Consider the following 18,818-nt stretch of genomic DNA (forward strand, 5'->3'; position numbering starts at 1 on the left):
GGTCTGCTTTCGAGGTCCTGCTGTGCGGCAGTGGCACCCTCCTCGGCCCGTGGAACTGGAGCAGCTAGGATCACAAGAGGAGGGGATTCAGATGGGCCCTGCAGTCCCGGGGTCACCTGGGTGGATGGTCCTAGGGGGTTTGGGGGTACACCTGCTGATCCTCCTCCCTACGGGTGGCCAAATACCCCTTGATGACTCCTTGAAGAGAAGGGGAAGCTGGAGTGAGGTCGAGCTGCCCCGCACCTCTCATGCGTTGACACTGTTGGAGGCCAACTATGATGTCAGCAATGGAGTTTAGCCTGCGCAGCAGTGTAGGACCGAAGTCCTGGATCAATGTCTCCATGGCAGCCACCGTCCTAACAGTGTTGACCTCGGTGTGTTGGCATGCTGGCGCTATCGCTTCAGGCTGAAGGCGGACGGACTCATCCACCATCCTTTGCAATCTGAGGAGTGCAGCGGCCATCCCTTCCTGATGTTCCTGAGCTTGCCTTTGCAGCTCCAGCAACTGAGGTATGATCAAGTTCAGAGGCTCCTCATCTGACTTGGAACCAGCAGATTTCTGGTCTCCAGCAATCCTCTGAGTGCTGGAAAGCTGGAAAGTCCCTTCCTCCACCTGCTCTGGATCAGACAGTGCAATGTGCTCAGCAGATTGTGACCCCGACGCTACTCTAGAACTAGGTCCTACTGAAGTGTGTGTCTCTGAACTGGTAGAAGGTGTGGGTGAGTGCTGTTATGGGTCTTCAATTGGGGTGTCATCAGATTCTTCTTCCAAGTTGTCTTCGGGGCTTGAGTTGAGGACCTGGGTCGTGGACCCCTTTGGCTGCTTCCCAGATGTGCCTGAGAAAGCAAGGAGAGATAATTAGTGCTGGCAGGAGACTGTGGAACAGGGGAAGTCACTCACAGCATGGTTGTCTGGTAGATGTTGCACTGCTGGGTCCTCACTTGGCTAAGCACCGCCAACCTCACCGGCAGTACAGGAACAGTCCAGAGTGTCACCGACCACCTGGCTGACTCTATTTTCAAAGTCTGTGAGGACCTTGATGTTGGGCAATTCTCCACCAGTCTCCACCAGAGGTGACCTCTCCCTTTTGTTGTGTGCCAGCTTGTCCTGCATGAATACAGATGGAAAGAGTGTAAGCAGGATGCCTGCCAGGATGGATGAGAAAGATGCCTGGCATGTGTGGGTGGTGAGTGGTGCCATGGATGGGATGAAGACACGATTCGCAGGGCAGATAAAGGTGAGAGAGTGAATGGTGATGTCCCTTGAACTGACAGTGAGTGAGATCCCTGTGGATGTGTGATGGGTATGTGAGTGTATGAATTGAGAGTGATGAGAAGATTGACTTACCCAGGCAGAATGGAAATGATCTTTCATCCCTTTTTGGCACTGGGTGGCTGCCCTCTTTTGTAGGGTGTTGGCACTGACCACCAGTGCCACCACATCCCATGCTGGATTGGTGGCCTTGCTTATTGGTCTTCACCTAGAGCTGGGATAGAGGACTTCACAGCCGCTCTCTATTACGTCCAATAGGATCCTGAGGGAGGCATCGCTAAATTTGAGGGCAGTATAGAACCATAGAACAATAGAAAAGTTACAGCATAGAAGGAGGCCATTCGGCCCAAATTGTCCATGCCAGCCCGAGGACACCCAGGTGCCCTTTCTAATCCCACCTTCCTGCTCCCGGCCCATAGCCCTGCAGCTTACAGCACTTAAGGTGCAGATCCAGGTACTTTTTAAAAGAGTTTAGAGTTTCTGCCTCTATCACCAACTTGGGCAGCGAATTCCAGACACCCACTACCCTCTGTGTCAAAAAGTTCTTCCTCATGTCCCCCCTACACCTTCTGCCACTTATCTTGAATCTATGTCCCCGGTTCTAGAATTCTTCACCAAGGGAAACAATTTTATCTTGTCTTTCTGTTGGTTAGCCAATCCTCTATCCAAGCTAATATATTACCCTTAACTCCGTGTAACTTGGTAACCAGCAGGAGGTTTCCTTGCCCATGCTTGACCTGGTGTCATGAGACTACATGGGGTCTGGAGTCAATGTTGAGTACTTTCAGGGCAACTCCCTCCTGACTGTATACTGCTGTGCCCCCACCTCTGCTGGGTCTAGCCTGCCGCTGGGGCATGTCATGACGATAATGGTGGTGTCTGAAACATTATTTTTAAGGTTCAATTCCTTGAGTATGACTATGATAGGCTGTTGCTTGACTAGTCTGTGAGACAGCGCTCCCAATTTTGGCACTAGCCCCCAGATATTAGTAAGGAGGACTCTGCAGGAACAACAGGACTGAGTTTGTCGTTGTCGTTTCTGTTGCCTATTTTGATGCCAGGTAATCCATCCAGTTTCACTCCTTATTGACTTTCTAGTGATTATGATACAACTGAGTAGCTTGCTAGGCCATTTCAGAGGGTATTTAAGAGTCAAGCACATTGCTGTGGCTCTGGAGTCACATGTAGGCTATTCTGGGTCCCCAAAGTATTACACTGGGTCTCTGGATTACTAGTCCAGTGACAATACCATTATGGCACCGCCTCTCCCATTAGTACATAGTAACCAGATTTATCCTTTGCTTTGTCTTAAACAAAGGGGTTACCTAATCTTCCTGTCCTGATTAATCTTATCTTTTTTCGTGAAACTTTACTTCCAACCATTAACAAATTCAAATGTTGTAATATTGACCAATGCATTCGTTAAACAGAGATGCTTTGCATCTCTGGTACCTTGGGTACCAATCTAGCCTGGAATGACTGGGGTAAAATTTGTCTCCTGTTTGTTGGCTCTACTTGTGCTACATGAAATAGGTTTGTGTTTCCACAATCCAGTTTGTGGTAAACATAAGCCTGCAGTCCAAAAGGATCTATTGCCACTATATATCAGGGAGGGATGGTTATGTCACTGAACTAGCAATCCAGAGGCCCAGGCTAATCTTCTGGAGGCATGGGTTCAAATCCTACCATGGCAGCTGGTGGAATTTAAAATTCAATTAATAAAACCTGGAATAAAAAGCTAATCTTAGTTCTGGTGACTATGAACTATCACCAATTCTCGTAAAAACCCATCTAGTTCACTAGTGTCCTTTAGGGAAGGAAATCTGCCAACCTTACCTGGTCTGGCCCATATGTGACTGCAGACCCGCAACAATGTGGTTGACTCTTAACTGCCTTCTGAAATGGCCTAGCAAGCCACTCAGTTCAACAGCAATTGGGAAGGGCAACAAATGCTGGCCTTGCCAGCGACGCCCACATCCTACAAAAGAATAAAAAAATTATTTGCCAGGCTCAATGAGATGGTTTAGGGCAGCTGGTACAGGAAATGGAAAAATTTCACACCAATGCAATAGGCTAGGATACTCTGCACTTAGCTTTGCTATAGATGACATAGGAGTGCTTCCTGCTGACCCAAGGTGGCAGACTTTAAAATCGGGCAGCTGACTGGCACAGTGTGTCAGCTGTCTGCCTGACAGTGCAGATGGGATGCCCTCATTTTAAGGGACGGGCATCATTATCATACCACTGGCAGGCTGCAGATTACAAACAGCCAATATTGCGTGGCCTGGAGGTTGACAAGGCCGTCAGCAAGTTAGGAACCCAAGCATCACCCTTGTTCTTCCTGGCTCCTCAAAAATAGTTTTAAACTTTTCATTTTGGTTTCCATCAGCTGCACTGCCCTGGGACACCCTGTTGTTTACCAGACAAGCAGAGTCCTACATACAAATGTAGAAACGCAGATCACACGGTAAAAAGAGCTATCATCTGAAACAGAGGGGTCCTTCGGTTCCTCTGTGATACGTTTGCCAGCTCAGAAATGAGTATGAGGCAGTAATTTTTTTCACATGATTTTCAGGCTATCAGGGCATAACACCATTTCCACCAAGCAGATTCGGCGAAAATTTTACCGGGGTGCCAGAAAAGAGAACTTTTACATTTCCCAGTTTCCTATCCTTCTAAGAGCTTATTTCACAAGAAGAAGAAAGCTAAAAGAAAGAGGGAATTGAAATGCTGTTGGTACCTGGGGTGTGTGATAGTTGTCCATCTTTGCTTATGTTCTCCCGATGAGTTGTCCGTGATATCACCTCATCCATTTCCTGTTCCGAGACCTGTATTGAACAAGAGAACAGAAGAAATAAGTTTTTGTAATTAATGTAACTACGTACTGTCTCATTATCAAAACAATTGCAGGATTAATATGTGAGAATCCACTGTGGGATTCATACGCTATTACAACATGAGGTGTTCAGAATTTTCAGTGTAGATTATAGGGCAAATTTGACTAAATTGTGCTCCCACCTGGAGCTTCACGCATTAGGAATGCACATCAGAAATCTGGATGGGGTACTCCATGGGTTCCACTGGTCTCCATGGCTGAATTTCCAATATGCATTTATCACTGAACAGATGGATTCAATCAGATTCTAAAGTTACATCTGTCAATCCCATTGCATTGTAAATACTCTTGATTTATTGCCTTCAACTTTTCCAGATACTAACAACAATAAAAACTTTATTTGTGACTCCTGAATAACGTACCCATAGCATGTCATTTCTCCTCAGCATCGGCCTTGTCACTTCTTTCCTTTTGCTAGTTTAAGGATCCTCTCGTTAGTTAGTCTTTGTGACTATCAAGATCTGTAACACCAGGGGCTGGGTTTTCAATCCAAACCTTGCCTGAATCACTTCAGGGTCCCAACCCCTCATTGCGATTCTGAAATGTAAAGGGTCTAATTGATCTGCGGGCGAGTTTGCCACCCAATTAGTGGTGCCAGGAGCGGCCTAGAGGTAAGACCCAGTAACAGAGGGCACTTTCAGATGAATGCAAGCAATGGCTGTGCTTGCTGTTCACAGAAGCAATGGAGCAACAGAGACCTCCGAGAGCTAACGCTAATCTGGGCAAGGCATCCCCAGGTGGCTCCATGCTTTTTGGATGTCCCCCTCAAGGCTTTAATGGATACGGTGTTCAATAGGGGAGTTGTTCTGTTCCGAAAGAAGAAACCCATCAAGAGAGGGCATGCATAAAGGTGGCAACAAAGATCCGCAGCCAGGGAGTCACCAGGAAGATGTAAGCCCAGTGCACAAGGTGTTCAATGACCTGACCTGATGCTCTGCAATGTCTGTACCTCAGACTCCAGCTCAGCAACTCTAAGCCAAAGTTGCCCAAGCTGCAGACATCCAGATATGGCTGCCCAGGATTGTAATGCATTCCAGATTCTCACGGCACCAGCCTTCCCATGCCTGTCTAATCTTATTTATTTACCTGATTTAGCTAACTAAATTAATAACTGATTACCTAATGTAAATTGCAGTCTCCTAGCTTGGAGAAAGAAGAACACTCAGCAGCTACTGGAGGTAAAACAAAAAGAATAAGGAAGTCTTAACAATGCACCTGGAAAACCATGGCATGATCAGGCAAAGTCAACATGGTTTTGTGAAAGGGAAATTGCGTTTGACCAACTTATTAGAGTTTTTGAGGATGCAACTCTTTGGGTAGATAAAGGTGAACTATTAGATGTAGTATATTTGGATTTCCAAAAGGCATTTAATAAGGTGCCACATGAAAGGTTAATGGACAGGAAGCAAAGAGTAGGGCAGGACGTTTTCAAGTTGGCAGGAGCTGATGGATGGAGTGTGCAAGGATAAATGCTGGGACCTCAGCTATTTACAGTCTATATTTATGATTTAGACAATGAGGCAAGAAGGGCTGTATCTTGGTTTGCTAATGATACAAAGCTAGGTGGGAATGTCAGCTGTAAGGCCACAAAGAAACTGAAAAGAGATATAGATAGGTTAAGTGGGTGGGCAACAAGGTGGCAAAAGGACGACATGTAGGAAAGTGTGAGCTTATTCACTTTGGTAGAAAGAATAGAAAAGCAAGAGTATATTTTAAAAGGTCCGTAACTTATAAATGTTGAAGTTCAGAGGGACTTTTGTGTACTCATATAATGAACACAGAAAATTAGCATTAAGGTATAACAAGCAATTGGAAAGGGAAATGGTATGTTGGCCTTTATTGCAAGTTAATTCAAGTACAAGAATAAAGAAGTCTTGCTACAATTGTACAAGGCTTTGGTGAGACCACACCTGGAATACTCTGCACAGTTTTGGTCTCTATATTTAAGGGAGGATATACTTGTATTGGAGGTGGTACAGCGAATGTTCACTAAATTGCTCCCTGGGATGACAGGGTTGGCCTATGATGAGGTTGAGTAAATTGGGTCTATACTCTCTGGAGTTCAGGAGAATGAAATGTGATCTGATTGAAACATACAAAATTGGGAAGAGGCTTGATAGGGTAGACCAAGAGAGGTTGTATCCCCTAGCTGGGGAATCTGGAACATGGAAACACTGTCTCAGGATAAGGATTCTAACATTTAGGACTGAAATGAGGAGAAATATCTTCACTTAAAGAGCTGTGAATCTTTGGACTTCTCTACCGAAGGAAATGGACACTGTATCATTGAATATATTTAAGAGTGAAACATATTTTTGGTCTCTCAGGGAATCAAACATAGCATGCATTGGGCACGAATAAGTGGGAATGAGTGGAAAAGTGGAATTGAAGCCAAAAAATTGGCCATGATCATATTGGATGATGGAGCAGGTTTGTATGGTCTGCGCCTGCTCCTATTTCTTATGTTCTTATGGAAAAGTGAGTGGCAAACGACACTCAGATGACAGGTCTCTGAACTCTGCTTACATCAGCATGGACATGAACTGAGCATACTGAGTGTCAATAGTTTACCTTACTTTTGTCAGATCAGGTGGTCAGTTGCACCACTGAGCTGTCAGCAACCCTAGCAAAATGGGCACAAATGAACAGCGAACATCACTGAGGAGCACATCATCTTATGTGAATGTCACATTGGAATAGGTGAGGGAGGGCAGCCTTCTCATAAATCTGTCTCTGCTCATCCTGCAGGAGAGGAAAGCACATCATTTGGGGAAATGTATCAGATGAGATGGTGTGCTGGATCTTCAGACTTTGACCTGATGGAGTTTGCAGCGGGGGACATCGTGACGGTGCCATTGAGTCAGGACTAGGGCAATGGCAAGATGGGGAGTTGTCCAGAGCTCGGTCATTTAATAGCTCTATCTTCAGGTGAAGGGCATACGGAATACTCTTGCCCAATGCGTGCTGTGGCTGTTCAACTGCTGTCATCCACGGGGTTGGTTGTGCTGAGTGTTTCCAATACTTTCTACTTTTATTTCAGATGACCCTATAACTGCCTCCCTTTAAAGCCTCAGGTTCTGGGAGATCTGCAGTCTTTTCACCACCTGGCAGCTGTAGTTGGGCTGATGTCCAACATGTAGCATTACAATGACTCTGAACAATATGTCTTCAGCGCTAAGTTAAGTCCCTGACAGCTCACTCCTGCTCCTGCCAGAAGAGCAGGGCTGTTGAGTTATCCCTAGTGTCCTGCTCAATATTTATCTCTTAATCAATGTCACACAAAAAAAAACCAGATGATCTGGTCATTATCACACTGTTTGTGGGACTTTTCTGTGTGTGACTTGACTGCATTTCCTACCTTACAATAGTGATTACTCTTCAAAATCATCTCACTAGCTGTAAGGCAGTTTGGGACATGCTAGCCAGTGACACCCTCATCCCATGAATGAATAAAAAACGTTGAGGTCACTTTCACTTTCTCCTCTACTGCCATGGGAGCATTGAAAACAATTCCCATACAGTAAAGCTTTTTCTGTTAGCTGAGAAAGAATGAAATGGCAGTTCCTTCCACATTCCCGAAAGGTGCAATCCTAGGTCACCTGCAATATTATTTTGTATGGGTGGTAACAGCATATCACACATACAATGGGCAGAATTTTGCTGTCGGCGAGCAGGGAGTGGGGCCCACTCGCCGATGCGTAAAATGACACGGGATGACATCGGGCGGAACCCCTGACGTCATCCTGCCCCATTTAAATTTTCAGGAAGGCGGGGGCGCAGCAAAATCAGCTGCAGGCCCGCTGACCTGTCAATGGCCAATCGATGCCATTGACAGGATCATTTAAACAATTAAAGGACCTGCCCATCCAACTTTAAGGTTGTTGGGCAGGCCGGGAGCCCCGGCGGTAAATAGAGAAAACATGAAACCTCATCCACCAACAGGATGAGGTTTTATGTAGGGTTTTAAAAATTTTAATACAGTTTTTCTATAAATTATGAACACGTCCCATCTCATGTGACATTGTCACATAGGGGGGACATGTTAGGGAATTTATTTTTCTATTTTTAATATTTTTCTAAGTGGAAGCGATCTCCCTGAGGCTGCACTTAGCCTCAGGGAGATGTGCACTCTTTCATGCACATGTGTGAAAAAGCACACTCTCACTTTTAGGGAATCTCCCCCGCCCACAGAGGGGGCACACAGCGCTTCCTGCCGGATGTCACACTGGGTGGGCCTTAATTGGCCCGCCCACATAAAATGGTGGTGCGGCCCACTTCGCTGGCGGGGATCAGCTCCCCTCCCACCGGAGATTGGGTTGGGCCCGCCTGCCCGACAGGCAGAAAATTCTGCCCAATGTGTGAAGACTGTAATTTGGTGTGCTAGCCAGTAACAATTAGTACAACACATCCTGTATATGGTTTAACATAGCGCTGTAAGCCACCCTTAAAACCTCCACAGCAACTTTGCAGGAGATAGAAACTGGGCAGTAAGCACATGAAATCTTACCCTTCCCAAATTCAGTTTACACCGACAGCGATTTTCAGGCTATGTTTTTGATTTCTATTTGGAATTTATGGTATGTCACATTTACACTGGCATCCTTGTGCAGAACCAGCTGCATGACTGAATTCATTGAGATTCACAAACAGCCCTTATGTAAAGCTATGAAAACTGAACAACATTACTACTTTATCCACCTGCACAAACTTAATTTAATGAAGTATAAAAGAACAAGTAATTATTCAGTACTTGAGCCACCCATTATCCTTTGTGAGGATAAGAGTTGCATGCTTATATTCCTTAAAGGTTGTGTTTTGGGGGGGGGGGGGGGGGGGGGGGGGTTTGGTGTGGAGGGTTATATTAAAATCTCTGCAGTGGGGTTCTGTCATTTTGTTGCCAGTACGCCCTGTTGGCTTAGGAAACTGTTTCTCAATGGTATGTACAATGATTGGATTTCAAATACATAGCAGTCTTGCTCCAGTTATTTCCTTCCAGCCAGACCTTTTGGATTCTGCCCAGTAAAGGAATAACTGCCAGAAGTTATGCAAGAGTGACTTGTTCTTTTTTTAAGGAGTTCCTGTCACCATGAGACCCTCAAAAACAAATCAAAGTCCACTGCTTCATTCTCAGGAAACAAAAACCACCCCTTCACTTTAGGTTTTACTGGCAATGAAAGATCAGAACAGGGTCCCAAGGGGGGTAGCTTAAAAGAGCAACATCTTCAATTAAAATATCTTTCCCTTTGGTTGCAAACACAGATTATTTGAATCATGCTTAAAAACATTCTGCGTGAAATCACTGGTCCTAAAGTGACATGTGGTTCTGTGGCTCATCTCTACAATGAAACTACTTTGAGCTTCTTTCAAGATTGTGCTCCTTTAGGACACTGACAGGATAGTTTGTTATGTAACAAGATGGCAGCTGCAATCTTGATGCCGATCTACAGCTCATTAAGCCAGCAACATCAACTTAATTATCTTTTTAAAAGTTTGGGGAATGTTCCAGCATGAGGGTGATCCGTGCTAGGGAAGAGATCAGTTTTGGCAGCCATAATCAGGATGCACAGCAGTTTCCTCTAACCCAATAATGAACCTTAATCTCCGCACAATCCCAGTCTCTGGCAGAAGTGTAATCTTTGCATAATTGATCCCAATGTATAGGGGAAAAACAAGATACACAGAGGGACGGTAGTTTGATCAAATATATTTCTACTAATCATATGCAGGTGAAAAACAATGAAAAAAAGAAGCAAATTGAAAATGTTTGCTGATTTAATGGGTAACTGGATCACTATTGAGCCATAGAGAGCAGCAAGTTCGCAGGTTCAATCCCTCATCTCTGCTAAATTTGTTGAGAAACGCTACCTGTGTCCCAAGCTGAGAAAGAGAAAATAAACAGGCAGAATTCATGGTTCTGATAACTAATCAGTGAGACTTCCTGGGAAGTGTATGGATGTGTATGTCAGTTAAAGATATAATCAGAACTCTCCACAGTCAAGCAGCTTGCTGACACTAAAAGCTGGATTCTTCTCCACTATCCATTCCCAAATCAGAAAACAATGGAAAGTAATATCAGGCAGTGAGGTCTGCTGCTCTTTCCCTACCGTGACCTCAATTTTTCTTTTCCCTGCCCTAGTTTGGGAGGCTGCTAGATGTTGCTTTGCCCCCTACTGCAAAATAAATTCCAGCAGGGAGACAGAGCAAGGCAGCCGTCTGATTTCCCTAGTTACTTCTGCTGTCTGAGCCAACCCCAAAGGTCACCTGGAGAAGGGCGGTGGTAGTCAGAAGTAGCGGTGGCAAATCAGACTCCTGTTGCAACTCCATCACATTTCACACCTGTCCAGCAGCAGGTTTCCTAATAGCGGGAAAGATTCTGCCAGAAATTCATCATGTGGAGTGCTGATCTGGCCAGGAGCACAATGGGGTTGGGTTAAAGGGAAGATTTGAGAAAATCCAGCTCTATTTTTGAAGAAGGGCTGTTCTGGTATAGCGTTGGAAACACTTGGTTGTTGTGGAACTGTTTTCAGAAGGGAAGAAAAGAAAATAGGGGGAAAAACACAACCAAACCCATTGCTTCTTGACAGCTTAAATCATTTCACAATGTACTATTTTATCTGGAGGACTTTGGCTTCATTAGCAAAAGTTCCATAAACATTTGAAATATGTTTTTTTACTAGATTGCCAACATTTATTTTTTAAATTTCGAACAAATAATTCAAAACTCTTGTATCTTTGTAAAAAATGTTCATTTGAAACACTCTTAAATAAACAGCCGAATAATATGTATATATTGCATATTTTAATTGTTCTTCATGTTGGAATGGAAACTATTTTGGATCAGATGCTTAAAAGGCCTTCTTTGTATTTTGAACCTAGCTGTAATCTTTTGGGACTGAAAAAAAAACAGTATTTGGTTTCCTGATGAATCATATAACATTTTTTGGGAAAACTATTTATAATAATTTAATTCTTGGATTGTTCATGGAAGAACTAAACTATTATATTCCAAAAGCACATGGGATTTTACCCTCATGATTTCTCCCTAAAAAGAAACCATTTCTGCTACATTATTTTTTTGCTCATGTTACTAAATATGAGCTCCTGTGTTTCATAACCATTAATAAACATGTTACTGAGGTAAAATAGCAACCTGACCTCCTCTGCAAGCATTGGTGAGTAATCACACCTCACCTCACGATCTTCAGATTTTCTGCAGCCCGAGCTTCAAGCAGGCCCTAACTACTCTAAACAATAGTGTGGCTCAGTGCCATACCATAATGTACCTGTGCCAGTTCTCTCTGCACCAGTTACATGGAAATTTATAGTTGTAATTTGTATAACTCTTTGAATAGTCATATACCATCTTTTATGTGCTTTTATGCTATCCATGAAATATATTGAATGATGAGTTCACGAAAGAAAAGTTAGAGACAATAGACCATTTCCAAACTCATGATAGACTGAATCCAACTGGAGAGCAGCAGAAGATCCCTCTGGTCTGGGTGGAGCCAGTTGCTACAAGTGGCCCAAGTATTGCTGGGCTGGAAGAAAGGAAGCATCAGAAAATATTCCTGTTATTTGGTGATGCATGCCTGAAACATACACAAGTGCATATAGGGGAAGATAGAGTTGGGCTTTAGCTGTACTGCCACTTACAGTGCAACAGCATCCAAATACTCACACACAAATAATGATCCCTTGTTTTCCTACATTACAAGTGACTACACTTCAGAAGTATTAAATTGGCTGTAAAGTCCTTTCAGATAACCAGGGTCATGAAAGGCACTATATAATTGCAAGATTTTCTTTCTTTGTGGTTCCTCCACTTCAGAAATTTATCGGTGGAATGATACTGAAATATATAGATGCAGGTTCCTGCACCATTACTCTAGTGTTCCCCAAGAATCTACCCATTGCCCCCTCCTATTTCTCATTTATGTGCTGCCCCTCAGCTGCATCATCCAAGAATGCAGCATTAGTTTCCCCATATATGTTTAAGATACAAGGACTTGGTGAGACCACATCTGGAGTATTGCATGCAGTTTTGGTCTTCCTACCTAAGAAAATATATACTTGCCATAGAGGGAGTGCAGCGAAAGTTCACTAGGCTGATACCGGGGATGGCAGGACTGTCGAATGAGGAGAGATTGGTTTGACTGGGTCTGTATTCCATAGAGTTTAGAAGAATGAGAGGGGATCTGATTGAAAAATACAAAATTCATACAGTCAGGCAGACTAGATGCGGGAGGGTGTTTCCCCTGGTTGGGGAGTCTAGAACCAGGGGCCACAGTCTCAGGATATGGGGCAGGCCATTCAGGGCTGAGATGAGGAAACATTTCTTCACAGAGGGTGGTCAACCTGTGGATTCTCTACCATAGAAGGCTGTGGAGGCAGGCTCACTGAGTATATTCAAGAAAGAAATTAATTTTTTGGCTATTGGGGGCATCAAGGGTATGGAGAGAAAGCGGGAATATGGTGCTGAGGTAGAGGATCAGCCATGATCATACTGAATGGCGGAACAGGCTCAAAGGGCCTCCTAGTTTCTATGTTTCACCATCAATGTCCCTTCCAAATCATTTTCATTGTGCACAGCATGTCCCTTTGAATGGGTGGGATCTTTAAATTTTTTGCACAACTGCACATGCTCTGTATCTTAAAGGGAACAACCTTGAGTAGTCTGTGCATTATCTATCGGTGTTGCATGGCCACACATCTTAGCAGAAACATTACGCACCACAACTTCTCTCAACCTCTCCACTATCACTAAATTGTCAGACTGCTTGTCTGACTTCCAGTACTGAATGAACAAAAATTTTCTTCAATTAATTATTGGAGAGGATGAAGCTATTAGCTTTGGTCCCTGCTACAAACTCTGTTCACTAGCCATCGATTCCATTCCTCTGGCAACTATTTGAGGCTAAACCAGACTGTTCACAACCTTTGTGTCATATTTGATCCCAAAATGATCTTCCCACCACATATCTGAGCCATCATCAAGACCACATATTTACACATTGTCAGACTCTGCCCTGGCTCAGCTCATCTGCTGCTGAAACCCTCATCCAAGCCTTTGTTACCTCTTGACTTGTCTATTCCAATGCACTTTGTAGGGCTTCCACTTTCTACCCTCTAAATTTGAGAACTTCCAAAAACTCTGCTACCTGTGTCTTTGCTTTCACAAAGTCCTATTCACCTGTCACCCCTGTGCTTCTTGACCTACATTGACTTGGTTAAGCAGTGCAGTGATTTTAAAATTCTCATCCATGTTTTCAAATCCCTCCATAGCCTTGCCCCTATCTCTGTAATCTGTTCCAGCCTCAAAAATCTCCGAGATAGCGGTATTCATGGTCTCTTGATAGGGTGATCAGATTTTCAAAAGTCAGAACCAGGACACATTGAAAAGCCTTAGGCAGGTGCTGCTCTATGATGATAGATATGTAGGGTGACCTATGGCAGGAGTCTGGGAGAGGGGCAGTTGAAAGTAGGAGATCATGTGACGACATCTTCGAGAATATATCCAGCCAAAGTTGGCAGCCCTTTTAAGACACCCAATTATTGAAGATAGCAGTTTTGAACCACAGGCTTATGCAATGACATTTCTGCCTCATTTTCTTAAAAAACTGAACCAAGGCTTCGTTTCTCACAAGATCCCAGAATCCTCTATTCTGCTCTAACTTTTGCTGTGCACAGTAAGACCAGTCTCCATTTTATAGCCTTGTTTATTTTCATTTGCAATCTGGGTTCTGACAATAGACATTTTCAGCCTGAAGCTGAATTTTAAGTGAACATTCCAACAAGTGTGGGAGATTTTGTTTGCACCCAGAGGTATATAAGCTGGAAAGGACGCGATCTTTCAACAAGAAGTTTGGTTGAATGTGCCATGGCTCAACCAAACTTGCCATCCACTTTCCGCAATGCTGATTGGTAGTTTACCAATGGGCACCGTCCGGCTATGTCTTCAAGTGTGACTTGCGGACTTGTCAATCTTCTGCTGTCACTCAGGGGCTGATTCCGTCCTGGCTCCCGAGTGGTCACAATGTTAATTTATAGGAGGTGGTGGGATAAATTACTCCTATTACCTCCTATAAATTTCCCCAAATAACTCCTATAAATTAACCCCATTGCTTCCTATAACTTATTACCAGCACTATTTCTCCCAAATATTTCACAAACATTTTGCGTTCCAAGTCAATTTCAGAGCACTTTTTTCTCAGAGCTGATTTTCCCCCCAAATAGTTCAAACAGTGAGATCGGATTTCACAGAGTTTGGTAAAAGATAAACTCTTCCAAACAGTAATCTCCAATAGGCCACGCATGTGCCTTCACACCAGCACATTGTGTGAAATCCCTGATTGGCCAACTGGAACATTCTGACGGGATGTCCAATCAGAGCACTGAAAGTCGAACAAAGGGGGAAAAAAACTGCACCCAACTCTGGTTGCCGGCAAGAAGGATTTCAGTGCATGCGAGATTTTCTGGTGCAGCATTCCAATTCCTAGGGTGCAGCACAGCGCGAGACGGGTTTTTTTGGGTTTGCTGACAGCAATTGGAACACAAGGGGCAGGATAAAGGGGAGGGAAAGTGTGGAGACAAAACCAGGACACTTGAGCAATTTGGAGAAAGCTGTTGGGACACTGGTACGTCTCAGTTCTGGTCACCCAACCTCTTGAAAATTCGCAATTTCAATTGCTCCACCATTGGTGGTCATGCATTCAATTGCCTAAGCTCTGGAATTTCTCCCTTCACTTATCTGCCTCTCTAAGATGCTCCTTAAAACCCACCTCTTTGGCCAAACTTTTGGCCATCTGCCCTAATACCACCTTATGTGACTTGGTGTCAAACTTTGCCTTATAATGCTCCTGTAAGTGCCATGGGGTGTTTTATTATGTTAAAAGTGCTATATCAATAAAATGTTGCAGTTCTAGGAATGATTCTGGCATTGTGATAAATTATCTGATCTCCTGGAGATGGTGACTCATGAAGAAGGTCAGTTCCATGGGTATCAGTAACCAACACACCCCCAGTTTATGGATACTCTCAGGGTGGAAGCATCCCAGATTCGCACAAAGTGCGGTAATGGGAGGGAAAAAGGATGCTTTACCCGCCGTCCGTGGCGGTGGGTTTTCATTGTCCCAGAGCACTGCTGACCTGGAACAGTCCAGATCATTGCCGGCCAGCTTACTCTATTTTCAAAGTCTGTGAGGACCTTGATGTCAGGCATTCCTCCAGTAGTCTGCGATCTCTCCCTTTTCTTGTGTGGCAGCTTGTCTTGCATGAAGTCAGACAGAGAGAGTGCAAGCAGGATGCCTGCCAGGCCAGATGAGAAGGATGCCATGTGTGGGTGTTGAGTGGTGCAGTGGACGGGTTTAGGACACAGTTCGCAGGACAGATGAAGGTGTGTATGAAAGGGTGAATGGTGACATCCTGTGAACTAGCAATGAGTGAGGTTCCTGTGGATGTGTGGGTTTGTGAGTGTGTGAATTGAGAGTAATGAGAAAATTGACTTAGCCTGGCGAGTAGAGGCGTCCCACCTCATTAATAAGGCATTCCCGGGAAACACACCAGATTGCTGGCGGGGCGGCCTCTGATTCATCCGCCCCGTGTCACCTCTGGCCTTCAGCAATCTAGGTGTCAAATTTAAAGGGCACCGCTACACAGAGCTAGAACTCTCCAAGGGGTTGGAAGCTGCTGCAAAATGGATGCCAAATGGAGGAAATGTGCCACTCCCAAATTTAGTGATACCTCCCTCAGGCGCTTACTGGACGCAGTGGAGGCCCACCGTGAAGCTCTCTACCCCTGTTCTGGGTGAAAACCAGCAAGCAAGGTCACCAACCCAGCATGGGAGGCAGTGGCAGCGGTGGTCAGCGCCAATGCCCTACAAAAAAGGACAGCCACACAGTGCCACAAGAGGACGAATGATCTCCTCCGTTCCCCGCCAGGATCTGTGAACGGTGACACTGTGCTCCTAAATGGGGTCAGATGCTGAAGGCTGACAAGGGATCAGGTGCACTTAATGTTTCGCCACTGCGTCTCCATGATATGACCCAGAACACAGAGCGCAAGTGAGCTGCCTTCAACCAGACAGGAGTCACGACATTCACAAAGGCAATGTGAAGATCTGCGAAGTGTCCTCACTGCATGTTGTCATCATCCTCCTGGAATCTAATGACTATTAGGGCCCCCGCTGCACCTCCACATGAACCTGAGCACTGAGGGTATGTGCACAGCCATCAGCCACGCAGGAATCAAAAGTTCACAGATGCCAGATGAGGATATTAGGACTGTCCTCATTGCATCTTGTCATTCATCCTCCATGAACGTTGCAGCTATGACGGCCTCCTAAGCACGCCTGCCTCGTCTGGCCAGTACGATGGCCTCATCACCAGCATCCGCGCCTTCGAGGACTTCATCATCAAGTGTTTTCAACAGAAGTGCTGCACGGAGAGGATTGTTTCCAGGTTGTGTGCTAATGAGATCAGGCTCATAGATTGAAACAAGAACAGGAAGTTCAAAGGCAGAGGGAAGGTGTGGAAGTCCAATTAGCTGACACTGTGTTTGATAACATTGTTCAGGAGGAAAGAACAGAGTACAGTTCAGCTGAAGTGTTTAATTCAAGTGGATTTACATAAAAAGGATTTGCAAATAAAATATTTATATCGGACAGCTTACTCAGAAACAGGCAAAATGTATTCCAGAATGTTATTACCTTCAGGGTAATGTTTAAATGAGAAAATGGAGACCTTATCATGTTTCAGCAAATGATAGCTGGAGGGAGGTGCATCAGATTGTTATACCATTTGGATATAGAAATGAGATTCTGAAGATAGCTCATGAAATTCCAATGGGGGACCATTTAAGAATTAGAAAGATACAGGCAAAGGTACAAAAACATTTTTTTTTGGCCTGGTTGTGTAGAGATGTAGTCAAATTCTGTAGAACATGTCACACACATCAATTGATAGGGAAACCACAAGCAGTGATGAAGCCAGCACCTTAATTCCCACTCCAGCATTTGAAGAACCTTTTATTAGGGTCATGATTGATTGTGTAGGACCCCTCCCTAAGACTAAAAGTGGAAATCAATACTTACTGACAATAATGGATATCCAGTTTTCCTGAAGCAATATGTTTGAGAAATACTACTCACCGGCCTGACCTGCACTGGAGTCCTTGCACACTGAAAACCAGCTTGGAAAAAGCGACTTGCTTGTGGCCCATGCAAATGTGCGGTGCTCCTTTCTTGATATCCTATGGGTGATGCTTGCCAGTGCTGCACAACGCTGTGTGCGCTCACCTCTGAGTTCCCCTCGAACTTCATGTCGCCAGGTGCATGCCTTTTAATGGCAGTCATGAAGTGCGCCGTTCTGAAGTCACATCGATGTGGGGTAAATTTGACTTGGAGGGATGATTCCGGTGAGCAGGGATTATAATTAAATGCAAATGTATTAAAATGATGTTCCCTACGTGCGGTGGTGGGAAATGTGGCCCACCACTGACAAATGAAGCACGTGATCGCAAACTGGTTTCACAATGAAATAAAACCAATTGTTGGCCTTATCGCTATATTGTCTTCCCCTCTCCCCCCCACCGCCCACCACAACGCCTGACGCCAATGGGGCCAGAAAATTCCGGCCTTCATGTCTCAATTTTAAAATTAGTGCTTCACTCTTCAATCCTTGAGCAACATAACTCAATCTGATCTGTACCATTCCACTTTACAAAAGCAGCCACTGAGTACCAGTAATTTGGCTGATATCCCTCACTCTCTATCATTCCTTAACCCAAGAAGTTTATGTAAAGCTCTGTAAATCAGGTAGAGACATTCAAAGGAATTGTAAAAAGAAACATTCCAGTGCCTCAGTGCCAAGAAATGGTATTCTCATATATCACCTCCAACTCAAACTATGATATTCTCATATATCAACTCCAAAGTATGGTAGCAAACTAAAGCGGCATCATAATAAGACATTAGCACTTCAAATGTAGAAATCTGCCAGTAAAAGCTATTATCAAATTCATATTTATAGGGACTACCACTGTTTTCCAAGGGCCACTTAGTAAACTTTCTTTTTGTTGGAGTATTTAGCATGTGTTTTTCCTTTTCCTATTGCTTTTATCAGTGCCTTTCCCATTCAGCTAGCCTAACATATCTGGAACCAAGACGTGTGGAATGCCTCCTCCTCGGCTCCATAGCTGGTGATTAGGAATCAGCAGAGATGCTGAAGTTTGATTTCTCTGATTTTGTCATCCCCAATGGGAATTGCCACAGTCTTTGTTAGGAAGATTAGGAAGTGAGTGGAATGGTACTAAGATCTGTGTCTTGCTTATGACCATTTTAAATACTTGGAAATGGTGTAGATAGATTAAAGTAGACACTGTGAAATGACTACAGCTTTCATAGTTATGACAGCACCAAACAACTATGCATAGTTACAGTGCTTAACATTGTTCCAGTTGGATCTTAAATCAGACTAAAGTGTAATATAAATTAAAATGTTCAATACCAGAATGTGAAAAATCCATGATAATAGTTTATCCAGACTGAAACGTCTCAATCTTGTGCAGTGGATGGAAAAATAGATCAGTAATACTTCATAAAGTTGAGGTCATGGCTACTTATGGAGCTTATGCTGTGATAAATTTAAATAC

General features: G+C 44.1%; 1 protein-coding gene across 6 annotated transcripts in view; it reads right to left on the reverse strand.

Annotated features, from left to right (window-relative positions):
- pdzd2 (PDZ domain containing 2) overlaps nt 1–18,818 on the reverse strand; it is a 648,685-nt gene that overhangs the window by 69,558 nt on the left and 560,309 nt on the right. For all 6 annotated transcript variants that reach the window (XM_041183009.1, XM_041183071.1, XM_041183135.1 and 3 more), the window contains one exon: nt 4,014–4,101. In XM_041183009.1, the coding sequence (XP_041038943.1) occupies nt 4,014–4,101 (88 nt within the window). The remainder of the gene's footprint in view (nt 1–4,013; nt 4,102–18,818) is intronic.

This window comes from Carcharodon carcharias, chromosome 1, assembly GCF_017639515.1.
Source record: "Carcharodon carcharias isolate sCarCar2 chromosome 1, sCarCar2.pri, whole genome shotgun sequence".
In the NCBI taxonomy this organism is placed as follows: domain Eukaryota; kingdom Metazoa; phylum Chordata; class Chondrichthyes; order Lamniformes; family Lamnidae; genus Carcharodon; species Carcharodon carcharias.